This window comes from Drosophila nasuta, chromosome 3 (assembly GCF_023558535.2).
Source record: "Drosophila nasuta strain 15112-1781.00 chromosome 3, ASM2355853v1, whole genome shotgun sequence".
NCBI lineage: Eukaryota > Metazoa > Arthropoda > Insecta > Diptera > Drosophilidae > Drosophila > Drosophila nasuta.
The window spans coordinates 14,955,101-14,979,461 of record NC_083457.1 but is presented as its reverse complement, the minus strand read 5'-3'; the positions used below and the strand labels follow the sequence as shown (position 1 = coordinate 14,979,461).

General features: G+C 36.4%; 1 protein-coding gene across 6 annotated transcripts; it reads right to left on the bottom strand.

Annotated features, from left to right (window-relative positions):
* Nucleotides 1-330: 330 nt before the first annotated feature.
* Nucleotides 331-24,097, bottom strand: LOC132793741 (protein GDAP2 homolog). 6 transcript variants are annotated; one of them, XM_060803801.1, is made up of 13 exons: nt 23,941-24,097; nt 15,001-15,073; nt 14,785-14,936; nt 13,552-13,694; nt 13,336-13,468; nt 13,155-13,264; nt 12,018-12,278; nt 9,569-9,696; nt 9,404-9,504; nt 2,580-2,733; nt 2,374-2,513; nt 2,117-2,315; nt 331-2,031 (listed from the first exon to the last, which is right to left on the bottom strand). In XM_060803801.1, the coding sequence occupies exons 2-13, from the start codon at nt 15,067-15,069 to the stop codon at nt 1,987-1,989; spliced, it is 1,635 nt and encodes a 544-aa protein (XP_060659784.1). In that variant the 5' UTR covers nt 15,070-15,073; nt 23,941-24,097; the 3' UTR covers nt 331-1,986. The 6 variants fall into 6 exon arrangements, with proteins under 6 accessions (XP_060659784.1, XP_060659785.1, XP_060659786.1 ...); XM_060803802.1 differs by lacking the exon at nt 23,941-24,097 and adding an exon at nt 22,992-23,301; XM_060803803.1 differs by lacking the exons at nt 12,018-12,278; nt 23,941-24,097 and adding an exon at nt 22,992-23,293.
* Between the last annotated feature and the right edge of the window lie 264 nt (nt 24,098-24,361).

The following is a 24,361-nucleotide window of genomic DNA, read 5'->3' as shown; positions in this document are numbered from 1 at the left end:
GTTACTTTTTGGCATAATTTATATATGTAATTCTTTTCTTTCTTTTTTAGAGTTTATGTTTGTTCGACGATGTTTGGGTTTTAAAAGAGTTGTTTCAAAGTTGTTTTTGGTTTTCTATCAATTAGTAAAGAGCCTAAAAACATTTGCTAATTTCATATACCATATCATATCATTTAAATGCTAGCTCTTGGTTTTCGTTTCGTTTAGTTTCGCTTAGTAATTTTAAATTATTTCTACGGTTTAGGTACTAGCCAGGCAGCCGACGACTTGCGAATGGGCGCAACAATGCAAAAGGCTTACGATATTTGCTGTGGTTCCAAAAAAGCGTAATGTCTTTTATCTAAATTTGTTTGTATTTGTTTTTTTTTGTCTTTTATCATCATCATATATACTTTTTTGGTTGCTTTAAATCAATCCCTGAGTGCATTTTTAATCTTGTTTTTTTTAAGGTTCTGCGTTTTTTTTTATTGATGCTTGATTTATTTTGGTGTTTGCTTCTTGTAATTGTTTATGCAGTTAAGTTTTCATTTTGGTTTGTTGTTGTTGTTGTTGTTCAGCGTTTTAGAATTGATTCGGTTGTCCAATATTGAGATTTGGTAGCGCGCTTGTGCCTTAATTGAAACAGTTATTCATTTAACTACATTTAGATACGAATTCTTTACATTTTGCTTAATTTTTAATTTTGTTTTTATTTTTTTTTTGTTTTTGTGATTAGTTTTTTGTTTACCAATTAGTCAAAAATGTGGCGTGTGCTTTTTTAGTTAAGTCGAGAAAAAACGTTTAGTAATTTTGTAACTTGATCGTTTTTGAGCGTAAATTGTGCATGGAAGAATAACAAGGACTTCGAGTGTGTTTGTGTGTGTGTGTGAGTGTTGTGTGTGTGTGTATGTGTGTGTAGTATCCATTTAACATACTTAATCTCATTTTAACATTGAACATTGATTACTCGTTAGGTTGTTTCTCCTTTTCATTTGCTTTTTTTTATTGGTGTTTCAATTGCGGGCCTTACGGTGAGCTCTAATTAGATTTACTTTAATTAAGTTCATTAATTAATGCATTCATCAATTAATTAATTGAGTATGTAAGTAAGTATCTACAAAAGTTTTGCGGCATATTCCTTCCGTTAACAAGTTCAAAATATATATAATTACTTTCGATTTTTGTTTGGGGTTTTGTTTTAATTCATTGCACACATGCGCAATAATCGTTTATTTATTTGGTTTTTAGTGTGTATATTTAATATATATATATGTATGTATATGTATAATTTAGTTTTTTGTTTGTTTTTCTTGTATAATTACAATTGAATTTATAATATGTACGTATCTGTATTTCTTTTTCTTTCGGGGAGTACGGATACTTCTTCTCTTCTCGTCCCACTCGCACCATAATAATACATTTTGAGGGATCATATTTTAGTATATAGTAAGTACTATCTCCGTTCTGTAATATTTCATTTTGTCTGTCAATCATAACTATAACAATATGATCAATTTAAATTGCATTCTAATCGAAACTTGTCAATTTGTTCAGCGTGCTAAGTAATTTAGCTTCTCAACTTGCCTAAAAAAATTGCCTATATCTTTGTTTTGTCTAATTTTAGTTGTAGCAAATTAACAATTTATATAGCTTTCATTTTATGCACATCATAAGAATGTTTTACATAATTTCTTTTCGGGGTGGTTGTTCTCTATATATATGTATGTATATGTATCTATGATCAGCTCGCTTACTATCCAACGATCTACTCTCTCAATTATATATAATGCAACAATGCTTGCGTCGCAAGCGCAAGTAAACAAAGGGTTACTTATAGTTAACAAAGAAAACAAGAGTACAATTCTATAAAATTTATAAAAAATTCTCATTATACGTGTCAGTATGTTGTTGTGTATATATGTAAGTATCTGTATCTGTATCTGTACTTGTATCTGTATTTTATAGAAGTATATGTGGAGCTGTCTAGACAGCTACGATGGCCGCCATCTACGAGGCAGTCGGCACGGGGTTAAAATAATGCAGGCCGTTGGTCTGTGGGGAGAAAAAACGGAAAAAAGATTATATAGTACACAACACATATAATAGCAGATAATGGGAATGTGAAGGGCAAACTTACCGCCATATCGTATTCGGTTATGTAGGCGGGTATTTCCAGCTGATCCTTTGTTATGGCCGAGTACAGATGCTCGACGCCGGGCAGCGAATGCACTTTGGCCTTGATGGCGGGCGCCATGAATGTGGTGAACCACCAAGTCATCATTTTCGTCCAGAACGTGGGATGCACAATATAGAAGGCCTTCAGATTCTTCTTGTATCTACAAGGCATAGATTATTAATAATTGTTGTATTTGAAATAGTTCGAAAGAGACTCACTTGTATGGCAAGACACTGTAGACCTCACGCAACCAATGCAGCGATGGATAATTGTTGGTGGATGTGAGGGTATGGAAGTATGCGATCACATAGTCGCCCTTGACAATTGGATCCAGCAGTTTTATCAGATACAACAGTGCCTGCAAAGAGCCAAGATGTGTATTAGATACAAATTGATTTCAACTTCTTCATTAGCTAACTCTCACCTTCTCCAGGTCAATGTTCTGTGCTGGAAACCATTTACCACAGAACACAATCACAGGTCGGCCCAAACGATCCACGCCGCTCTGATAGAGACAGCCAATGCCAGATACTTCAGTCAGATCCTCAACTTGTGCCCGCTGCAAGAGACGCTCGTATCTGAAAGATGATTAATAGAGAATAAATTCCATTTAGATCTACATTTCAATGATTATTCCATTGGCTATTATTATTGTTGTTATTGATAATGTGCTAATAGCCCTGCTAACTGGCAACAATACAATTCTCTATGTGTGGATTGATCATGCAAATGCGAATGTTGAGTTAATGTTTATTCGCCTGTCAGTCATATGAATCTGCCCGACTTTCATGAGGAGCACGAGTAAACCTACAAATTGGGCTATATTACTTTTTATACCCGCTACCCAGAGGGTGGAAGGGTATTATAGCTTTATGCCTCCAGGAAATAAAATAAGGAGGCATCTCCGATCCTATAAAGGATATATATTCTTGCTCAGCATGAACAGCAAAGACAATATAGCCATGGTTTATAATCTGGTATATTTTATGCACTCTATGGTATATTTTGTACACTATGGTATATTTTGAATATAGAATTATACAAATATCTTAGTATTTTTTCGTTATATTTATTTGGTATATTTTAAGAATAATACCACATTCTTTTGTTTTTATTGATAATGGGTAGACCATATAAATGATATATATTCTTGATCAGTGTCAACAGCCATGGCTGATAATCTGGTATATTTTATGCACTCTATGGTATATTTTGCACACTATGGTATATTTTGAATAAAGTATTATACAAATATACCAAAACACATCCCTTGGTATATCTTAGTATTTTTGGGTTATATTAATTTGGTATATTTTAGGAATAATACCGCATTCTTTGCTTTTATTGATAATGAGTAGAGGCTATCTCAAAGTTAAGCCCACTCAACTGTAGTTTTCCTACTTGTTGTGTTTTGTTTTGTTTTGTTTTGTTTGCCTCACAAACTGTTTAAAATGCTCGCCACATTTTTTTAGTGTTTGCATTTATTTGTCTGGCTCATTATACATTTTGAAAGGTGCAGTGAACATTCACCGGTTGCCTGCTTTACTTTTTAATGTTCGTGCCAAAAACCAGCTTTAATAATTGTGAAAATGCTGAAAAGTGATTTCCGCTGTTCAAATGTTCATTTATAATCAATTTAATTGTTTGCTATATTGTCACATTGAACTCGAAACTTCAATAAGCATTTTTTAGATATTAACAGAAGGAAGATAAGAGAACGAGTTCATTCAACAAATTAAAACTGAAATATTTTGCAAATATTTTAATTTAATTGCATTAATTACATTCTTTTTTAAGGTAAATGATGTTGAACTGGGTGGAGTCAACTTCCGATTATTTAATAAATAATAATACTCATTACATATATGTATAAAATTATACAAGTGAACAAGCTGCAGTCGAGTGTAATCGACTTTGAGATATCCGCTACTCATTTTCAAAAAAACTAAATTCTAAAAATGGACCAAGACCGCAAATGAACTAAAATATACCGAAGGCTTTGCTTGATATATTTATATAGTACTATATTAAAAATACTATAGAAGAGAAAATATACTAGATTCTTAGTTATAAAGTCCTTCTACACTGTGAGTATTGGGTATAATGAATCATAAAACACAAATTCAAAATATCCCAGAATTTTAGTTATAATACTCTTGTACCCTGTCGGTAAAGGGTAAAATTAATTATAAACCACAAACAAATGCTGAGTAAACTGCAGAAAATGATATAAGTAAATGTTATAATTGCACAATTATATTCATTATTACATCTGGCTCAACTCATTATTGACTAAGAATTTCAAATTGTTTTCTTTGGAATCGTAGCATTTGTTTTTGTCTAAATGTAGCGCACAAAAGTGAGTCAGAGAATTGGGGTAAATCGTTGACTTGAAATATACAAATGGTGTTAATCAACCAGTTTTTTTTATTGTTATTAATTTTGCTGCCTGAGTCCGACACACGCCAAGCCAATTGTTGCTCCGGCTATAATGTATTTTTAGATGAGTTTTTTATTTTGTTGATGCTGCAAAGTGACGCAGTGGACTTAAGACCGGTAGCTGGCCAGCTGACTCGATGATAAGCCAGATATCCTCAGCAGAGTGATAAGAGAACGACAATCACGAAGACAGCATCTGCATCCCCCCAAAGAGAAGACAGTTGAAGATAAGAATTTCGCCCGGAAAACATTGGTTGTAAACCAAAAATGCGTCGCATTGTGACGCAGTCTGCACAAATAAGATGATAAACCTGATGAACCCAACTCACATGCTCCTATATACATATATATAGAGTATATTTGATACTCTACACTTTTTAGCTTGAATAACAAACTCTACTCAATTGGCGTGTGAATTTGCATCTGATAAATTAAAATGCAGTTTTTATTGCAGCTACACAATATCGTGCGCACTTTTTGGAGTAGATACAGTATCCATTAGTTAATAGAACTCTACTTTGCTGTGGGTGGCAAGTGGGTTGCCTTAGGCAGTCTTCCCTGTAGCCATGGCAAGTTATACTATAGTAGTATACCACATAATAATATTTCTATTTTCTCTTCCTGCCCGCAAATTGCATGCCATTGTTTAGTTCGATTGACAGCTTCGCCCCCCTTTTCGCTCCCTTTCCCATTACTTGTCAGGGTCGTAAATAATGCACAACGGTTGATGAGCTGTCTAAAGGATTTATCGACATGCCTCGTGGCATATCTCGCTGCTGGCTATAAATAAATAGACGACAACTGAAGTTGAAGTTTAAGCCTCAACTACACACAAATCTCTGGCAAGTAGTTGTTGGAAATCTCTCTTGGGTTTTCGGGTAGTGGGTCACTTGGCACGCGATGACGTCACACTTCAATTAAAGTGAAAAGCGGCGACGTCATCGTCGTCATACAATGAACTTTAATTGATTGGATTGCCACCCATCTCATCACCTCCCATCGCATCGCATCGCATCACAGCGCATCATTCAATTTCAATTGATTTCTTGAGCATGTTTACCTCTCTTCCGGCGTCTCCATGAGCTCATCGGGTCCCATCATGTCCCCGGTTGTCTCCTGCATGGGGCTGGAGCCCAAGTCTATGGACGTCATGCCCTCGAGCATTGTCATTGTGTGCGTTTGTGTTGGTGTGTGGGTGTTTGGGTGGTTATGTGGTTGCTCTTGGGTGGGTTATTGTTGTTGTTGTTGTTGCCTTTCCCTTTGCTAGTGCTAGTTCAATTATTTTGTTGCTGTATATAATATCGATCGAAATGTATGGAAAATGTTTTTCTTTTGCTTCAGCGTAGTGTTTTTTTCCTTGCACTTTCCTCCAATTGACGCAAATCGCGCTGTTGTTTTTCGCCTTTTATTTAAAAATAGATGTCTCAATAATTTTCTTGAGTTGTGGCAGCTTTTAATTTTCTCTATTTTAAACTTTTGGCCAGACTTTTGCGTTGCGTACGGAAGCCGCGTGAAATGTTTATTATTAACAGCGAAGCGCGATTATAGCATCGAGTGTAACTCTATATAAGTAAACTATATTGCGATTTATATAAATCTGATTTGCCAATCTCCTCTATTCTAAACAGTTTTTCTTTTCTTTTATATTCTTCTTTTTGCGGGGGGGACGCGAACACAACGACCGTTCGCCACGAGCTGCGTTTCTCGACTGAACAGCGGCTGCTCTTCTCTTCGGTTATTTGCTCCTCAGCTGCGTCTGCTCCTCCGCTCGTCTGCTCCTCAGCTTCGTCTGCTCCTCCGCTCGTCTGCTCCACTTCCCCACTGTGTTCTAGCCCATCACTCATCTGTGTACGTGTGTACACCAAGAGTCGAGTCAGGAAGTCGCTCTCTCTCTGTGACTCTCTCTCTCTGAGTTGCGCTCTCTCTTTGTGTGTGCGTTGCTCTTGCGTCTGCGCCCTTTTAACTGTGCAATGACATCAACACAGTCGAAGACAAGTAATAACAACAACTAGCTGAACATTGTGGGAGGACAGTAAATTGTCCAAGGACATGCCAGGCTTTTACCTGACAGCCGCCAATCGCATAATGCAAATGTCAGGCTCTCTACCCTCCAACACTTTCCCCAGCTTGTCCAATGAATCAGTTAAGTCAGTCAAATTTCGAGTTCTCGTGCCACATTTTCGACAGCACAACGTGACGTATGCGCTATTTTCATTTAAACGAAAGCAAATAACATTTCACATCATTTCAACTCAACTCAACACTCTCTCTCTCTGTCTCTCTCCTCACATGAACCCGGCTCAATACATTGAACCAACCGAGCGACTGTCTGACAATCTGACAGTTTGACGGCGATTACTTACGAGGACATACATAAAATACATGTGTATTAAGATTTATTAAATGCCTAACAAAATGCGATGACACACGATACAAGCTGCCGAGCAACCCCAATAACCAAATGAAACAAACTGTGTGGTTGTTTGCTTGCATGCACTCAATGAACTGCAACTGAATCGAGTTTGAATTACACTCTGAGTTCAGGAATTGTCGAAGTACGAGTACGAGGGGAAGGGAAGACGGGGGCTGGCAACACGGGTTGCAATGATCATTGGCCCATAATTAAGTTGACAGAAAAATGCCATGAAATTGAAAATTTGACATTGAACGTCAAGTTAACGCCGAATTGGCATTCAGCTTTGTGCGATTTACTTTTAAGTAATTCTCTATGCACACTGGGAATTGAATTCAGTTTCCAATTCAATTGGATTGGATTCAAATCGTACTTACTACTGTTCATTCGTTCGTTCGCTTGTTCGTTGAGTAAAATGCAAATTAAGACGCAATAAAGATTAAGGCTAACTGTGAATACAAACTCAAGCGAGGGCTGTCTAATGAGTTGTCATTTTTTTTTAAATTTAGCAAATTTCCCTTCACTTTTTTAAAATGTGGATATAAATTGGGAATAACTTTCTTGAATGAATTAGAAAATATAACATTTCCATTCATAAATTAGAAAATACAATACAATACGAAAGTTGAAATAGAAATAAAATATAGTTTTGATGTTCAACACAATTTCAAATCAATTAAAATAAATCGAATATTTTGAGTTCAAGTTTGAATTGTGCGTAATCAATGCAGATGTTATTGAAATTTGATTGTAATCCTCATATTTGTGTTGAGGTTTTGGTTTTTTTTATATATTTACCACCCCTGTGTTGTTAAGGTACTTTAAATATGCTGTACAGATTCTCCACTTAATAAAAACACAAAAAACAAAAATAAATTTGAATTCTTAAGAACTTTTTGTCAAGCAACTGCTGAAAGAACCCTCGCAACCATAATTGATAATAACGCTATTTACTATCTTTAGGCTTGCCAAGAATAATCCCATTCGCAGTTCGTCACACTCTTTTGTATTTTTAGGAAATGACCCCAAAAAATGCCAAATGAACCGAAATTCGGACATGCAATTGATGACGTCGCCACAGGACAATGACGTCGTTACTCAGTCAGGTCAAGTAAGTCAGTAATAAGTATGTAAGCATGTGTATACTTTGTATAAGAAGTGGTCTTCAATTGCACGATATAGGATCGCGTGCCAATGTCCTGTAAAATTTGCATAGCCACCATAGAAGCGTCGTCGAAAGGAGCAAGCATGGGAATGGAAATGGAAATGGAATTGGCTGGTCAAAGAAGTCATTTGTTAGCCGCTTAAGATATTTCCGGCACGCGCCCTCAACGAAATATATGAATCTATTTGTATATATTTATCTATCTACAAGTATTATGCGTTGTATTACACTTGTGTTTATGAACTGTGTGGAATGAAGTGGAGTGGAGGGCAATGGCAGGCAATCCTGTGACAGTTTTATGAACTGCAGACGAGTCAGTTATGAGAGTGTAAACGTTGTTAATGACGTAAGCGAGCATCTGATATGACGGCAACTGTTTACGTGCCCTTGTAATGATTACATTGCGTAATGAAAACAACCAACAAACTAACTGGCCAGCAAACAAGCAGTAATAACAAGAAGGGAAGGAAGAACGTGTAGCTAAAGTTTGCCAAACTATTGTTTGATTAACATTATATATCATACCATATGAAATAAACTATGTGGTATGGTGAAATTAAGCTAAAGAACTAATCATCTATTTAAATATGAATGTTTCCCCATTTAAGCATTGCGTTTATCTGAAGATATGGCGCATTAATTAATGAATCATTTAGTAGTTAGTCTATTAGTCACAGAAAAAGTTAGCAACTATCTATTGCTGCAAGCTTCATTTTATTGCTTCCACATCGAAATGGATTAATCTATTTTTCAATATATGTATTGCAAGATAAAGGTAAAATGACAAGGAGAGGCAATAGTAAGTTGTCAACTACCCCATTTCAAATTAATATTTGAATGCATTTTAAGCGTATCAATGGGCTTTCATTATTAAACAGCTTTTCAATTAGCTTTATAAAGCTTTTAAATATATGTAATATAATGCAATATCTGTAGAGAGAACTATTTTTGTAAACTTTAACGTAGTACAAATATTAGACCATTTAAATTTGATAATAAACTATAATTTTAACTGATTTAGACTCTAAAACTATTTAACAAGTTTTAATTGAACTTTAAAGCTTCATTAAAAACTATAATTTATGTATCATATTACAAGATAAGGTAAAGTACAGTGAGACAGAGTATTTCCCCCTATTTAAATGAAACGTATTTATAGCTTCAGCTGATTAATGAGCTTAACTTATTTAGCAACTTTTTGTGGAGCTTTAAAGCTGCTTTAAGCACTCACCTATCTTGATGTTCGGGGCTTTCAATGCCATCAGCAACGACGCTTTCATATATGCCAGCTATGGGCCGATCGCTCAGCAAATGCTGTCTGTCCAGATCGCGCTGTTTGTAAGAAAGAGATTGTCTTAATATCGTATATCGAATTGAAATAAGTTCGATTTCGCACCTGTATTTGTGCCTGCAGTCCGCTGCTGTAGGAGTTGAGGCTGAGGCCATTCATATCCCTGGCGCCATACTCCAGATCCGAGTTGTTGCCCTCCATGTCGTGTGGACTCACGTCAGAGTCGTCGTCAGCTGAGCGAGATAGAGAGAGAAAAGAGACAGAGAGAGGGAGAGCAGAGGTTAGCTGAAGCGTATTTTGAGATGTGGCTAAGCAAGATTTACATGAGAACTCAAATGAATTGTTTATCATATTTGTTTTTGTTTTGGTTTTATGTTTTTGTTGGATTATCAGGTCGCAGCCTCAATGCGTTTGTTGATCAGCGTTTAGCTTTTTTGCTCTTATCCGCAACTTCAGTGCTGCGAAATTTGATATGAACTGAACGCGACGCCGACGTCGTTAGCTTTTGGACGCTGCTTTGCTGCTTTGTGTCAACTGCAGCAGCAGCTGAAGCAGCGACAACGTTGCGAGAGCAGAGAAGTCACTTGAAAGGAGGCAATGTGTGTGACGCCCCTTGTTTGGCGCCACCTCACTGCGCTTCGCTCCACGAAAGCAGAAGCAACTGAGAGCGATGGAGAGCGGCAAAAGGGACGCGAAAGATGAAACGATAAGCGAGTTGCGTTGTGAGTTGTTTTCAAACGTCGACATGATTTAAGCGAGCCAAGCAAAGAACTTGGCCAACAACAGAATCAGCTAAAAACGTAAAAACGTGGCTGACATTCATCTCAACTAACTGTCACGATAAGCCGCACACAGTTAATTTAAATGTTTGCCTATGCCTTCTTGATTCACTTGCGTAATGCCACAAACAACAACAGCAGCAGAAGCTCCTGGCCAACAAAGAACATCATCAGAAGCCATCAGCAGAGGCCAAGGAATGTCTAATATTCAACAAACAAATAGAAATTACGACTTTACGTGGAATCAACAACATTTGATATTGCAAGATAATTCTTTGGAAAGAAAAAGAAGATACAATCAAAAAAATATAAATCAATCAATGATTTAAGAATAAAACGATCCATCTAAATATACTGTTAAGTCATATTTCTAAACATGCACTCAAAAATTGATTATACAAATTGTTAAACATTGATCAAACAAATGCTTTCAAGTTACCCACTTAAATTTACCTTGTTCGAACTGTTTATTAGAATGAGCAAATAAATTTGGAGATAAGTATATGGAATAATAATGTTTGACTGTAGTCATAAAAACTAATCTGTAAATTATAACTGAGATTCCAAATCGATTACCGAGTGTGTGTAGTATAACAACTTTTAGTAGCAATCATAAAAAGCAAAGGGAAGTCAGTTAGCTTATGACTGCCAATTGAAGCAGAAATTGCAAAAGTTCCCAAATGTGCGAGGGTAGCCACAGAAGTCCCCGAACTAATCATACTAAAGGTTGCCGCTGCAACGGATGTGTGTTTGGCCACAGCGGAATACAATTGTGTGTGTGTGCAATTCGTAAAAGAAACGTGGAATGATGGTAAGCGAAAGAGCGAGAGAGAGAGAGAGACTCAAAAAAGTGCAATTGGCAGCCACAGAGGCACGTGCGAAATGTGTGTGTATGTGCGCATGTTGGATTATGTGTATGTGCAATTAAATCAAGTTGGGAATTAGAGGCGCACTTTTAATTTGTTTGCACAATAATATTTTTTAATTTCAAATATGGCTGCTTGGCAGTTTTCTTTAAATTTCCCTACATTTCAAACATGGAAATTTCCCTTAAAATTTCCCGTTGCAGCGAGTTGTTCCCTTTTACCGAACAGCCTGAAAGTATGCAACACTTTTTGTATGTCAACATTGACGTCACCCAGCGGATATTGTTGAAATTATTCACACGCATTTATTATTGTTATTAAAAACAATGTAAATTCACTAGTATTCACATTACGAAATCACGTTGATTAGATTTGCATTGAATTTGGAGTATTTTGACTTCGATTACACTTACAAAATGGGTGAAGAACGTTGAGAGTTTACGCGTAATTGGATTGCAACGCAATTAGTTTGCTAAATCAGTTGTGAACTATTGCAAAGCGATGGAAAGTATGCGTAATTAATGCAACTGCCGTTTGGAACTACACGAAAGCGTCTTTGGCACGTAACTGAAGCCCTAGCAATGATTGTGGAGGCAATTTGACGAACTTGGATTCACATTCACATTCACATTCGGATTCGGTTTGGGACACTCGGAACACCAAAGCATATATCATTCCATGTGTGTGTTGGTGGCTCTAATCTTATCAACATCGACATTATCGGCAGCTGTTTAAGAGCCAAACAAAGAAACCAGCACAAGAGAGAAATTGGTGTCAAAATCAACTTCAACACAACTGAGACGCACAACCGCACTGATAACCGCCACTTGATAGTTGATACTGATACGGATACTGATACTGATAAACGTTGTCGATAGGCACACAGACGTCATCGATTTGAACACTCACCATGATGGTGACGCATGTGCACACTGTGACTGTGCTGTGGATTGCGAATGATGCGTATCTGACGATCGGGATCAGGATGCTGAGGTTCACCCAACTCGCCGCCCGTATCCTTGGGCAGCTGCCACAATGCGCTGCGCTCCTCCAGCTGATCGCGGGGAAAGTAAAGCGGCGCTAGGACCTCGTAGGTGCCACGCTCGCTGCTGTTGACGCACAGTATCACAACCTGCAGTGTAAACTTGTCCAGATAACGACGAATGGTGCCTGGTTACGAATAGAGAAAGCAATGCAGTTGAATAAGTAAAGTATTTATCAGAGCTGTGGAATTCTGTAATGGATACGATGGCATGGCAGACAGAATGAGGGAGATAAGCTCAGTTTTAGTAATGCACTATAAATAGCAGGAAGCGATAAGATATCCACGAAAGTCATTAGTAAGCTCAAGTCAAACAAATCAATACAAATCAACTCAAATCTGAAGGGTGCACTTGTTATCTAGCTTCAGCTTTGTTTATTATTTACTGTGATTACTAGTTATTAAATACTCTAGAGACGACTTTAAATAAACAAATTAGTCAAAAAATAATAGATCTTGAATTTATTTAAGGTACTTAAATAGCAATCCAACTAATAAATAAGTAATGATTAGTTTTCCAATCTCCATTCTGTTAGAAGTTAAACTGATAAAAAAATAATCTATATAGTAATTTATTTATTTATTTAATTATACATATAAAAAGTCTAGTTAAATGAGTATTTATTTGGCGACAAAAATAATTTGAAATGCAATTAATCTTGCACAGAAATATGGTGGCTGTTAAAATTATACAGGATGCCGAATAAAATCCCGCATAAAATGAAATTCAACTTTGAAAACACAAATGCTATGCAAAATTATGAAGCTGTCATAATGGAAATATCAATATTGTAAAAAATCTTGTTAAATGAGTATTTATTAAACGACAAAAAGAATTTGAAATCAAATTAATCTCGTACAGAAATATGATGGCTGTTGAAATTATACAGGATGCAAAATAAAATCCCGCATAAAACGAAAATCAACTTTGAAAACACAAATGTTGGAAATAGCTATTTTATTACTAAATTTGGTATTACTATTTGAAGTGAATCTTTACTCACGCAGTGCAATATGCGCCGCGACATCGGCAGGAAAACTCTTCTGATTGCCACTCACATTGCACACAGCGATTGTGCGCAGATTTAACTCCTTGGCCTTGCACAGCACGTTTCTATGGAGGATGATGATTGAAGAGTAGTTTTAGTATTTTCGTAAAGATATTAGATTGATAGTCTGGCTCACCTGTAGCAACAGTGCAGCGCATTCTCGGCGGCCGTCTTGAGCTTCTCCTTGTAGGCGGGTGCAACAGTGTGCAGAACATACTTGGCTGGCAGATTGTATCCACGCGTCACACGCACATCCCCAATGCGGCATTCTAAACGAAAAATGGAACATATAATATATGTAAGAGATGGTAGATAAAAGACTTGAGTTGCTCTCTCTTTCTCTCACTCTTACCCTTCACCGTTGTGCTGAGTTCCTCTTTGAGCTGATTGCCAGCGACGGCAATAATGCGCTCCGATATGCTATTGCTTTCAGTCAGGGTCTCATCGCTGCTGTTCGTGATGGCGTCCACCTCCAATGTGGTCATGTCGCCATCCCTGAAAAGTAATATCACAAATTAATACCATTGCTTAAACAAGTAATAAAGCTACAATCGAGCGTGTTCGACTGTGAGATACTCATTTTAAATAAAAGAAAACAAGTAAGAAAGTTACAGTCGAGTGTGCTCAACTGTGAGATACCCTCTTCTCATTTTAAATAAAAGAAAAACAGTGCGATATTTTGTCCCTAAAATATACCGTATTTATATACCGCAAATATACCGAAAAATACAAAAGTCTGCGTGTTTCATATATATATTGATACATTACCATTCACAGCATGAAGTTCAAAATATACTAGACTATCAGCCAAAGCAAACAAGACCTACAGTAAGCGTTTTTCTCCATACAAAAGTATTTCTTAAATAACTTCTACCATTTTGATATGATTTTTTTTTTTTACAGTATTTTGATGACTGAAAATTTGGTTGCGATCGGATAAAAATTGTAGAAATTGTGCATATACTAAATATACCATTTGGTAAACTTTAGTATTTTTCAATTGCAAAAAATTGTCGATATACCAAATATACCATTGTAGTATTTTACGTTGGAGAAATTCTCGATATACTAAATATAGCATTTGGTACATTTTAGTATCTTTCCATTGCAAAAATTGTCGATATACTAATATTCCTTGTGTCATATTTTAGTATTTTAACGTTGTAGAAATTGTTTATATATTGAATATACCATTCGGTATACTTTAGTATTTTTCGCGTCTTTCAATTTGGTATATTTTAAGAATAGCCTTTTCGACTTTAGCTTTCTTAATTCTCTATAGTAATTTTTTATCAGAGCAAAATATATTTGCGAGTCTTAAAAACATAAAAATAGATCGAAAGGTATTGAAGTGCTCTTTGCATTGGTTATAATATGAGAAGATTAAATATAATTTATTGAATTTAGAAGCGAGCAAAGTTAAAAGCCTAACAGTGACATTTCACATCATAAAATTTAACTTTGACAGCTTGAAACATTCATAAATTATATTTAATTTGCACACATTTAAAAACGCATTTCTACTCAGAGTAATACCTTCAGTTATCTAATTCAATAACAACTTAATTTAATATATTATGCTTACCAAATAACCAGACGATTGTTGACATCTTTGGACAGTGGAAAGGGACTGCAATTGTGTCGCGGTCCGCCGAGTGTGGAATAGTCCGTTATGGGCAGCCGTGTATCCGTCTTTTGTGAGCCACCCCAAGTGGCCAAATTGTCCAATTTCACAATCTGCAAGAAGAGCACACAAATCAGTAAAAATATCTTCTACAATCTTAAGTGTTTGTTGACTTACGATCCCACTGGAACTGGAGCTGGAGTCGAACGCTTTAAAGTCCACATTTGAGTTCGTATCGAGACGCATTGCGCTGCAAAGTCAGATAAATGCAATAAACATAAACAAAAGTGTTTAACAGAGAGCGAGAGTTCGGGTTCGAATTTGCCTAAATATTAACTTGAACTGTGCTCAATGCGAGTTTTCTGCGCTCTTGTTTATTGGGCCAAATCAGCTGCCAGTTAGCCAAGTGAAGTCAAGCCAAGCCAACTGTCACCACTTAAAACTGGTCGAAACCGCCGCAAACGACAGCAGACCAAAAACACACTTTTATCTCAATCGCTGACTCAGACACAATAATAACCCAAACACACACACGTACACACTCACTGCTGGAAGTGTGGAACGGTTAACGAACTGTTCTAGACGATCCATCGAAATGCAAAAAACAAATGTTTACTTGGCTCCATAACTTCCAAGGGGGCTTAGGCCAAAGCAACCGTCAAAAGAAGCTGTCTAATTTGCGAGTAAACATTAAAAAATGAGCGACACCAATGAAAGAATGAACAAAAAACAAAAACACGTGCTTATCTTTGTGATGCCGAAGCTGAGATACTCTGTGAAGATTAAAAGTCGATCATCAGCATGACAACTGAGGTAAAAGTGATATAGCGTATACGCCTAGTTGCGCTATTGCTTAAAAGCTTTGTTGATTAAGAAACTGTTTTGATTTACCCCCTTCAGTTAGTATATTTTGGGGTAACAATGAAAGTGTCTCTCACATTATTCGTATTCATAGCACGAGTGCGCCTCTCAGCTCAGCTGTCCGCCCACCTGGCTGCTGCTCTTGCTGCTGCTGCTGCTGCTATTTGTGGCATGTGCGTCACGAGCTGAATGGCAGCTGAAAACAATGCCAATGACGCCCAAAGGGTTTTCCATTTTTGAGCTGCTCCTGCTGCTGCTGCAGTTGGCTTTCTAATTGCATGCTGAACTCTGTCCTTTTTGCTGTGTGGAAACAATGCAGAAGAGTATCCACAGGTACGAAGAGTATATGAATGAAGTGTGTTCTCATATATCACATTGGCCTAAATTGGCTGCAGTAATCTGGCTCAAGGTGCGCACACACATTCGATGATGATGATGATGATAACAAAAGCGCAGTCACAATGAAAGCACTTGCATTCAAACTTACACTCACTTCTAATCGTGCTTCTTTTGTTATGTAAGCGAATATCAGACACATAAATTAACAAATTCTGGCAAATGTTTGCACTTTAATAAACGCGTTATACGCGCTTGGCAAACATCCATAACCAAATAACAACAGGTGAGAGCAGCATGCTAATTAAGAGGCTTTGGCTGAAAAATACCCTGCATTATATAGAATTTGTGTAGCGAGCTAACAACAACCACTTAATGTACTATTAGATATCGCACTTTAAAGCTATTTTTATTTTTAAATTTTGTTGAAGTTTACAGAGCATGAACTACTATAAATAATAGTAAATATGGCAGTTCTTTTAACAGTTCTAATATCAAGGCTTAACATTCAATAAGGAGAGGAATAAATCGGCTATAAATTGATCAGTAAATAAAGCTAAATTATGATACTAAAAATAAACGAATATGCCCATAATAGTAATCTTTTATCAACCCGCTTTTCGTGTATCTAGTATCTAAACAGTATTGTTAATTATAAAAAGATTAGAAGCTAAATACTAAATATCTTACTAATTAATCAGTAGCTGATCAGAATCTAATAAATTTGAACATAGTATCAAAGAAATTATTCAAAAGATTTTAGACTAACCTAACTACTAATGGCTTTATAATAATAATAATAGATTTCCCTTTGTGATTCCCTGCAAATTATTAAAAAGATTTTACACTAACCTATAACTAACGGCTTTATAATAATAATAATAGATTCGCCTTTCAAAATTAGTTACTTTGTGATTCCCTGTTGAAGTTTTAATTTAAAGTTTGATTTATGGGTATTTCCAACTTAACCGGATCTCTCCATTTTCTTTCCAATTATAACGATCTATCTAGTTAGATTTGCATGTAAAAGTGCACTTTCATCATTTGCCAGCAAGTTGTATAATTGTTTGCAATAAATGCATTTATTTATGGAAATACCAGCATTGCCTTTCAACTTTTGAATTGTTTTGCATTAAAAGTATTTATTTAGTTGCCATGCGTAACTGCTGATATTTGCTAAACTGTTTTCTTCCCATGCCTTCCGAGTAATTAAGCCAACTGAAATATTTGCCTTGTGTCTGACATTTTTGGAAGAAGAGAAGTGTCTTCTCCTTCCATCACTGTCAGACGTGAATACACACACGAATAATGCCAACTGCCACAGCTACAAATTCAGTTAGTTGAATAAGATGTTGAATGAGTGAGTAAGAAGCTACAACGAGAAGCTGACACAGTTAATGTCTTTGGGATGACGTCGGGAATCCCAGTTTAACTTTATGTGAAACAGATACATTTTGCATCTTCCAGATGCAATCGTAATTCACACAACTTGAAGGGTTTGGCTACTGCAAACACAGAGAGAGATCAGGTCTCAATCAACCCCTTGTGTGAAGCTGTCGATCGTTGCACGTAAATCTTGCAAAACATATTCTGGTAATCAGATAAATTGTTGTTGTGTGTTGTTACGTGAGTTGTTTGTGTTGTTTACTTTTGTTTACCTGCTGCGCACACCCTGTATACAGGTCAAGCAAGTCTGCCCGGCCATAACAATTGTCAAATCCCAAGAAGACAGAGAGAGAGAGAGAGAGATAGAGACAGAGAGGAACTTTTCTGTTTCGTGGACAGGGGCATTGTTGTAGCTGCTAATGAGCCACAAATTGTGCTCTTGGCCACGCTGAGTAACTAGTTTCCATATGTGAAAAGCAACGCGACGCGACGTGTGTGTTGACTTTTGAGTGAATTACGTCTTAACTTGGTCGGAGACATTTAATTTGCCTGGCGCTGGCCAACAACAACAACAACGACAACAAATGCTAATGTGTATACAAGCGAGAATGTGCTTTACTACTATTTCTATTAGTGTGTGTGTTTATGTGTTCATTTGTATGTGCGTCAGACGATCACATCATCATTTAGGCAGCCAAAAAGCCAATCTAAGATTTGTTTTGGTTGACTTGCAGTTGGAAAAGTGCAGTCAGCGAGGAGTTGAGCAGTTGACAGCTAGCGCTCATTACGTATACGTAGCGTGGAACCCGTTATTACTGTCAAATGCATTAAATATGAGCAATCGCCAAGTAAATGCCAGCACAACAACAACCTCTCTCTTTCTCTCCGCCTCTTGATAAGTCTGGAATGTAACAGACATACATAGTTTTTGGCTTTGCTCAGTGACAACTTTGACTGGCCATCAAGGCGAAGGAGAAGCAAGCGTTGTTATTGCTGTGCTTCTTTTTCTTGCTCTTGTTGTTGCTTTAGTTATCTTTATATCCGCTAAGCGTTGGGTAGAAGGGTATTATAACTGCAGGAAACAGCCGAGCTATAGCTAAGTATGTCTGCCTGTCTGAAAGTCTGTCTGTCTGTCTGTCTGCCTACTGCAATTGGATCTAAGCTTCTTTGGCCGACAATCTGGTATATTTTGTACTCTATGGTATATTTTGAATGTAGTACTTTGTCCTCTAGTGCATATATTCATTGTATATATACTGTATATACCAAATAGAGCCTTTAATATATTTTAGTATTTTTGCGGTATACAAATTTGGTACTCTACAGCATACCAAATATAGCCTTCAGTATATTTATGTTTTTTTGCGGTACACAAATTTGGTACTCCAAATATTCCCTTCGGTATATTTGAGTGTTTTTGGCGGTATATAAATTTGGTACTCTTTGGTATATTTTAAATGTAGTACTTTATCAATATACCAAATATAGCCGTCGGTATATGTTAGTATTTTTGCGGTATACAAATTTGGTACTCTACAGTATATTTTGAATGAAGTACATATTACCTTCGGTATTTGTGAATGTCTTGGCGGTATAAAAATTTGGATCTCTTTGGTATATTTTGAATTTCGTATTTTATCTATATACCAAATATAGCCAACGGTATATTTTAGTATTCTACAGAACATAAATTTGGCATTCTGTGGTATATTTTGAGCGCAGTATTATATCAATATGCCAAGTATCGCACATCTGTTTTTTAATATTTAAATACTATATCAATATATCAAATATAGCCTTCGGTTTCTTAAAAGTACTTTTCCGGTACTCAAATTTGCACGTAGTACTACATCAATATGCCAAATATAGCCATCTATCTATCTATATTTTAGTATTTTCGTATAGCCATATTTAGTATTTTTGTACTATACAGATTTGCTTTTCTACAAAATGCGCAGCGGGTATCTCCCAGTCGAGCACACTCGAGTAGCTTTTTTAGTTGTTCTGATTGTTATTGCAGTAGTTGCTTCTATTGTTGCTGATGTTGACATGCTACAGTCAATTATAAGTAAGTACGAGCAGCATTTACTCGCACTGCATGCCATGTTTTTAGCTGTGCTTTGTTCTCCTTCAGCTGCTCAACGGAGTTTTATCGACTTGTGTGCATATGGTAATTGCTATTTGTCTAATTGATTAGTAAATTAGCTTCAAAGTAGTTCAACTATGTAAACAAAGCCGTAAATAATACGCTGCTCATAAACTAAGCTCGCTTGCAAAGTGAGCAAAGTATCTGCTGCGTCGATCAGACTCGTTTTTTGAGTGCTTGGAGTTCAGCCAACTTTGATGCGGGTTGTCGCATTTTGGCTGAGCTTTGTTTACGCTACACGCTCAATCCGCCAAACTGTTGCATAATCAATGCGAAACATTTTCGCCCACATGCCACGACTCGAGCCAAGGGCTGCCAAGGACTCCACGATGTCGTGTGCCACATACTCGTACATCGAATCGCATCGCATGTATGGCTCCGAGGTACAAAACATACATACAAACATATCTCATATAGAAGTGTACCTTTAATATGCCTCGAACTGCGCTTGGCACGATTCACGGCTAAAAGCATGGGCATTACGTATACGTACCCGAGACTGGAGTATATTCGCATTAGTTGGCATTGTCCTTAGCTTTTTGATCTCGGCCCTCGGCCCAAAAAACAACAAACAAGCGAAAAAACATAACGAAAACCAAAAACAACAGACGACGAAGAATATGAAGGAAAAGAAACACGTAAGAACATTTTTGTGGCAAATGACAATGGCAAGTTTCAGTACCAGTCAGAGCAAAAGTTCGATTTGTTTTCCAAGAGAATATATAGTATATATCTTTAGAGTATTCGACGCTTAACGCCAACCGTCAGCCATATAATTTCTTTGTTGTTTTTTGTGTTTTTTGTTGTTTTATTATTGTTACTGCCGTTCTGTTTATATTTATTTTGAATGCGTCATTCGTCGCGCTTTGTGGGCTCGGTTCGCTGCGCCGTTGGCTCTTCACATTGCCAGATTCAAGCTCGAAAACAATCTGTGAATTACGTATACTGGCTTATTACACGTCTCTCTCTATCTCTCTCTATCTGTCGATGAACTGGCCCAAAAGCCAGACCCATCATCGTCGCAACGTTGTGGGCAACGGGGACATTTTAAATTGCTGCAATTTGTGAGCATTTAAATAAGGTCTAATCGGTTGCCTGTTAAACAAATTGCAGTCATATCTAGTCCACATTTATATACTGAAGTTTGTGTAAAATGCGTATACTTAATATACTGCACATAGTTGCGACTTTGCAATGCAATTATTCGCTAATTGAATCATACTTTAAATTAAAACCATTTCAGTTTTGCCAAAGCCAACCAATAATTGGTCATGACACATATAAATAATTGAATAGCTGACCGCAATTAAATTGAGCTTTTTCAAAGGATTTCTTTCAAAAATTAATTTAAATATTGCGCGACAGCAAACGAAGTGTCAATTGTCAGAAATTCAATTAACTTGTTGAAAATACAAATAAATAATTTATTCAGTTTAAATCGCTTACGATATTAAAAGCATATCAAATTAGTGTGCACTTTTTGCATTATGATTCATTGCATTTCGCTTTATTTTATGTAAGCTAACTGCAAAAACAAGCGTTTGTAAATATTGTGAATTTCAGAAATGTTTTTAAATATTGCTAAATGAAAAATAAAGGTATTTAAATTCTTGGAACTATTGATAGTTTTAGTATAGCTATAGCTATTAAATCTTAGCTCATCATTTGCTTGATTTTTAATATTTACTAAAAAAACGTTTACAGAATATTTTGTTTATTTTGTTCATGACAAAGACTCTGACTAATTTACATATTAATTAAAAACTGCAGTTTGCCCTATTCGGAATAGTAGTCATTAGAAAAATAAACATTTACAGAATAGTATTTATATTTGTCTTATGAAAAGTTGCACGTTGCACTTCTCAAAATTACTACCAAAAGGAATTTAAAGATTACTTTATATATTCGACCTCTAAACAAAAACTAATCTTTTCGTCTTTACAAAATAAATAAAGAAAACTGCAGTTGCAATTTTCTATAAAAGAAATAAACACATTAAGATAATATTTTGTATATTTTGCTTGTGAATTTAAACATTTATCATACAAATAAATTTCAAAACTATCTTTAGCCTTTATCCAAATAAAACTGTCTACATAAAATGTGAATATAAAATTATATATTTATGTGTAATTAACTAATGAATTTAAGCTCATCACTTGAATTATGAAATGAATTAAAAACTGACCTTTTTCAAACAAAATTTAGTAAGTGAAGACAACTCCAAATTGATTGCAAACAATTCATAGACGATGTAAGATATTCAAATATATGAATATAATTTGCATTTAGCGATAATTGATGGAAAATGGGACCGCCATGCATTCCATATTAACGAAAACATTATGATAATAAATTTTATTGGGCGTGCACAGTGGACACCTTGGACATAGGAAATACATATGAATGTATGTATTTATGTATATACGATAACAATTAAACGATAATCAAGGAAATGCCTAGCCCACCCTTTTGGGTTCCACTGTGCCGAATAAAACAAATAAACAAATGGACTTTTGCTAATGGAGTTATTAACGTGTGTATCTATCTATCAGCACAGAGCACAGCGAATGCTGGACGCAAGGAATATCCTGTAAAAAGGTGGCTACTAGCAATTACTGGAGATCTGCCAGTTAAAAGCAGATTAAAAGCATTGAATCAAGTGGTTCATATAGTAGTTTATATAGAAGTGCCTCGATACACACACTTGGTAATAATGGGTATACAATGCACGTATGTGTGTGTGTGTGCACAGTGCACAGGGCACAGTGTAATGGGGACAGTGGCGGAGGAGGTGGGGGCAAAGGTGAAGCTTGTCTCATGCTGACAGTTAATCAGTCCCTTGCTGGGAGTTGTCTGTGTCTGTGTGTGTGTGTGTTTGTGGGTGTTGTGCACTTTGCAGTTTGCCCTGAACACAAGCACCTGGGCATTTACAAATTGAATACGATATGACGAAGGCATGTATTCTAAGCACATACCTATGTACATACATACATATGTATGTTTGTATGTATGTTTGTTATGTACTTTGTACATACTTGTATTTTGCAGCTTGCAGTTGCTTTTGGCTTTTGACTTTTGACTTATGCACAGCACAGCACATTGTTTTAGCTCAACTAACAAACGTCAAAAGTTGACTTTAATACTATAGCAACAACTTGCAATTATTTATTGATGTGTGCACACCAACAACTCTCATATTCAGACTCATACATATGCAGACATTCACATACTCGTTTTCATTTGAATTTCTAATGCATTTTGGTGCTGCTGCTGCTGCTGCAGCTGCGATACGCATACAAGCAAACAAGGCATAGCATAGCATAGCATACAAGAAATAAACCCCCCTCCCCACACTTTGGGCACCCACAACCTCATTTCGCATACTCAATACATTGCTCACACTCAATTATTACGTTTTCAAATGGCTTCCACTTACAGTTAGTTTGTGTTGTTTTTGCTACTTTTTCTGTTGTTGCCCTCTCTCTCTGACTATTTGATGCTGCTGATTTGTATATTTCTGCTGCTGCTGCTGCTGTTGCTGTTGCGGTTGCAGAGTTTCGACAGCAAAACGTTGCACAAGCTTTGAAGGTTACTTTTTGATACGTTACCAACACAGATATGTATGTGTATGTGTGTGTGTGTGTGAGTTTGAGTCTCTCAGTACTTTAAATGTATGTTTGCGTGTGAGCGGGCGTGTGTGTGTGTTACTCTCACAGCTTAAGTTAAGAACGCTTTGGCTATTTGCCTATTGAGCCAAACACACCAAATTGGTATTGTATAACTGGAATTAAAGCACAGCTGGCTGATATAAATGTTTGCTATATAGTTCTATAGCAGTGGGTTGGCAGTTGGCTAGTTATATTTTCTTTTTTTTTTTATCTAATATTACATTTATCAACTTGGCTAGAATTTCGAAACTTCACGCACGACGACAACGACAACGACTTTGGCGACTTTTATTTTTGTGTTCTCCTTCAAAATGAAAACACACCAAACGAAAGCCCAGCACCATCAAAAATTCACGCACACACCTACACACTCACTCACACACCCACAAAAACATACATATACGCGTACAAACGTAAGTGGTGTGGAGTGGTGAAGGGGGGGTGGGTTGTCGACTGGAGTAAAAAGAAAATGCGGTAGTCGGTGATAGGCGCGTTGTGTGTCAGGTAACTCTACTAACGTGTGTCAGTATGTATGTATATGTGTATGCGAGTATACGTGTGTATGTGTGTGTGTGTGGAAATGAAAACTTGAATGCTTTTTGGCTTTTTTACGCACTTTTCTCAATGAATCCAATTTGAATTTTAATTTACGCACTCACAAGCACTTAATGCCTATTCGCTTAATTATTTGCTCGTTGTGTCACACTTTATAATTACCGTTTTTTTTTCACTCTTAATCACTTTAACTTTGCTTTGTGCACTTTGCTGAATTTTGTGTTGATGTGTGTTTGTGTTTTTATGTGTGTGTGTGTTGCAAGTTAACTGGCTCTGCAAGCTCGTCGCTACTGCCCACCGCTCGTCACGAATCCACGTTCGACACTAAACGAAAGCTCGCTGCTTCAGAGCTTAAGCTAGAGCTGAAAACGATTTGTCTTCAAATCGATTTAAATCGATTCTTTTATTTTGGAAAATAAATCGATACTTTTCATTGCAGATTAATCTTTATACTTTCCATTGAAAATTGAGGCAAGCTTAATTAAAGTAATTCGTTAAAGTCAGTTTGGTATAAAAAACCGAATGGACAATTTCAAACGGTGAACGGTCACCTTGGAATATCAATTTATAAAATATACCTATG

Coding starts and splice junctions, on each gene's coding strand:
- LOC132793741 (XM_060803801.1), bottom strand. CDS start 15,069: ATGCGTCTCGATACGAACTCAAATGTGGACTTTAAAGCGTTCGACTCC. Junction 12,279..13,154: donor CGCGGCGCATATTGCACTGC/GTGAGTAAAGAT, acceptor ATTCGTAACCAG/GCACCATTCGTCGTTATCTG. Junction 2,734..9,403: donor AGCCCCGAACATCAAGATAG/GTGAGTGCTTAA, acceptor ATCATCTTTCAG/ATACGAGCGTCTCTTGCAGC.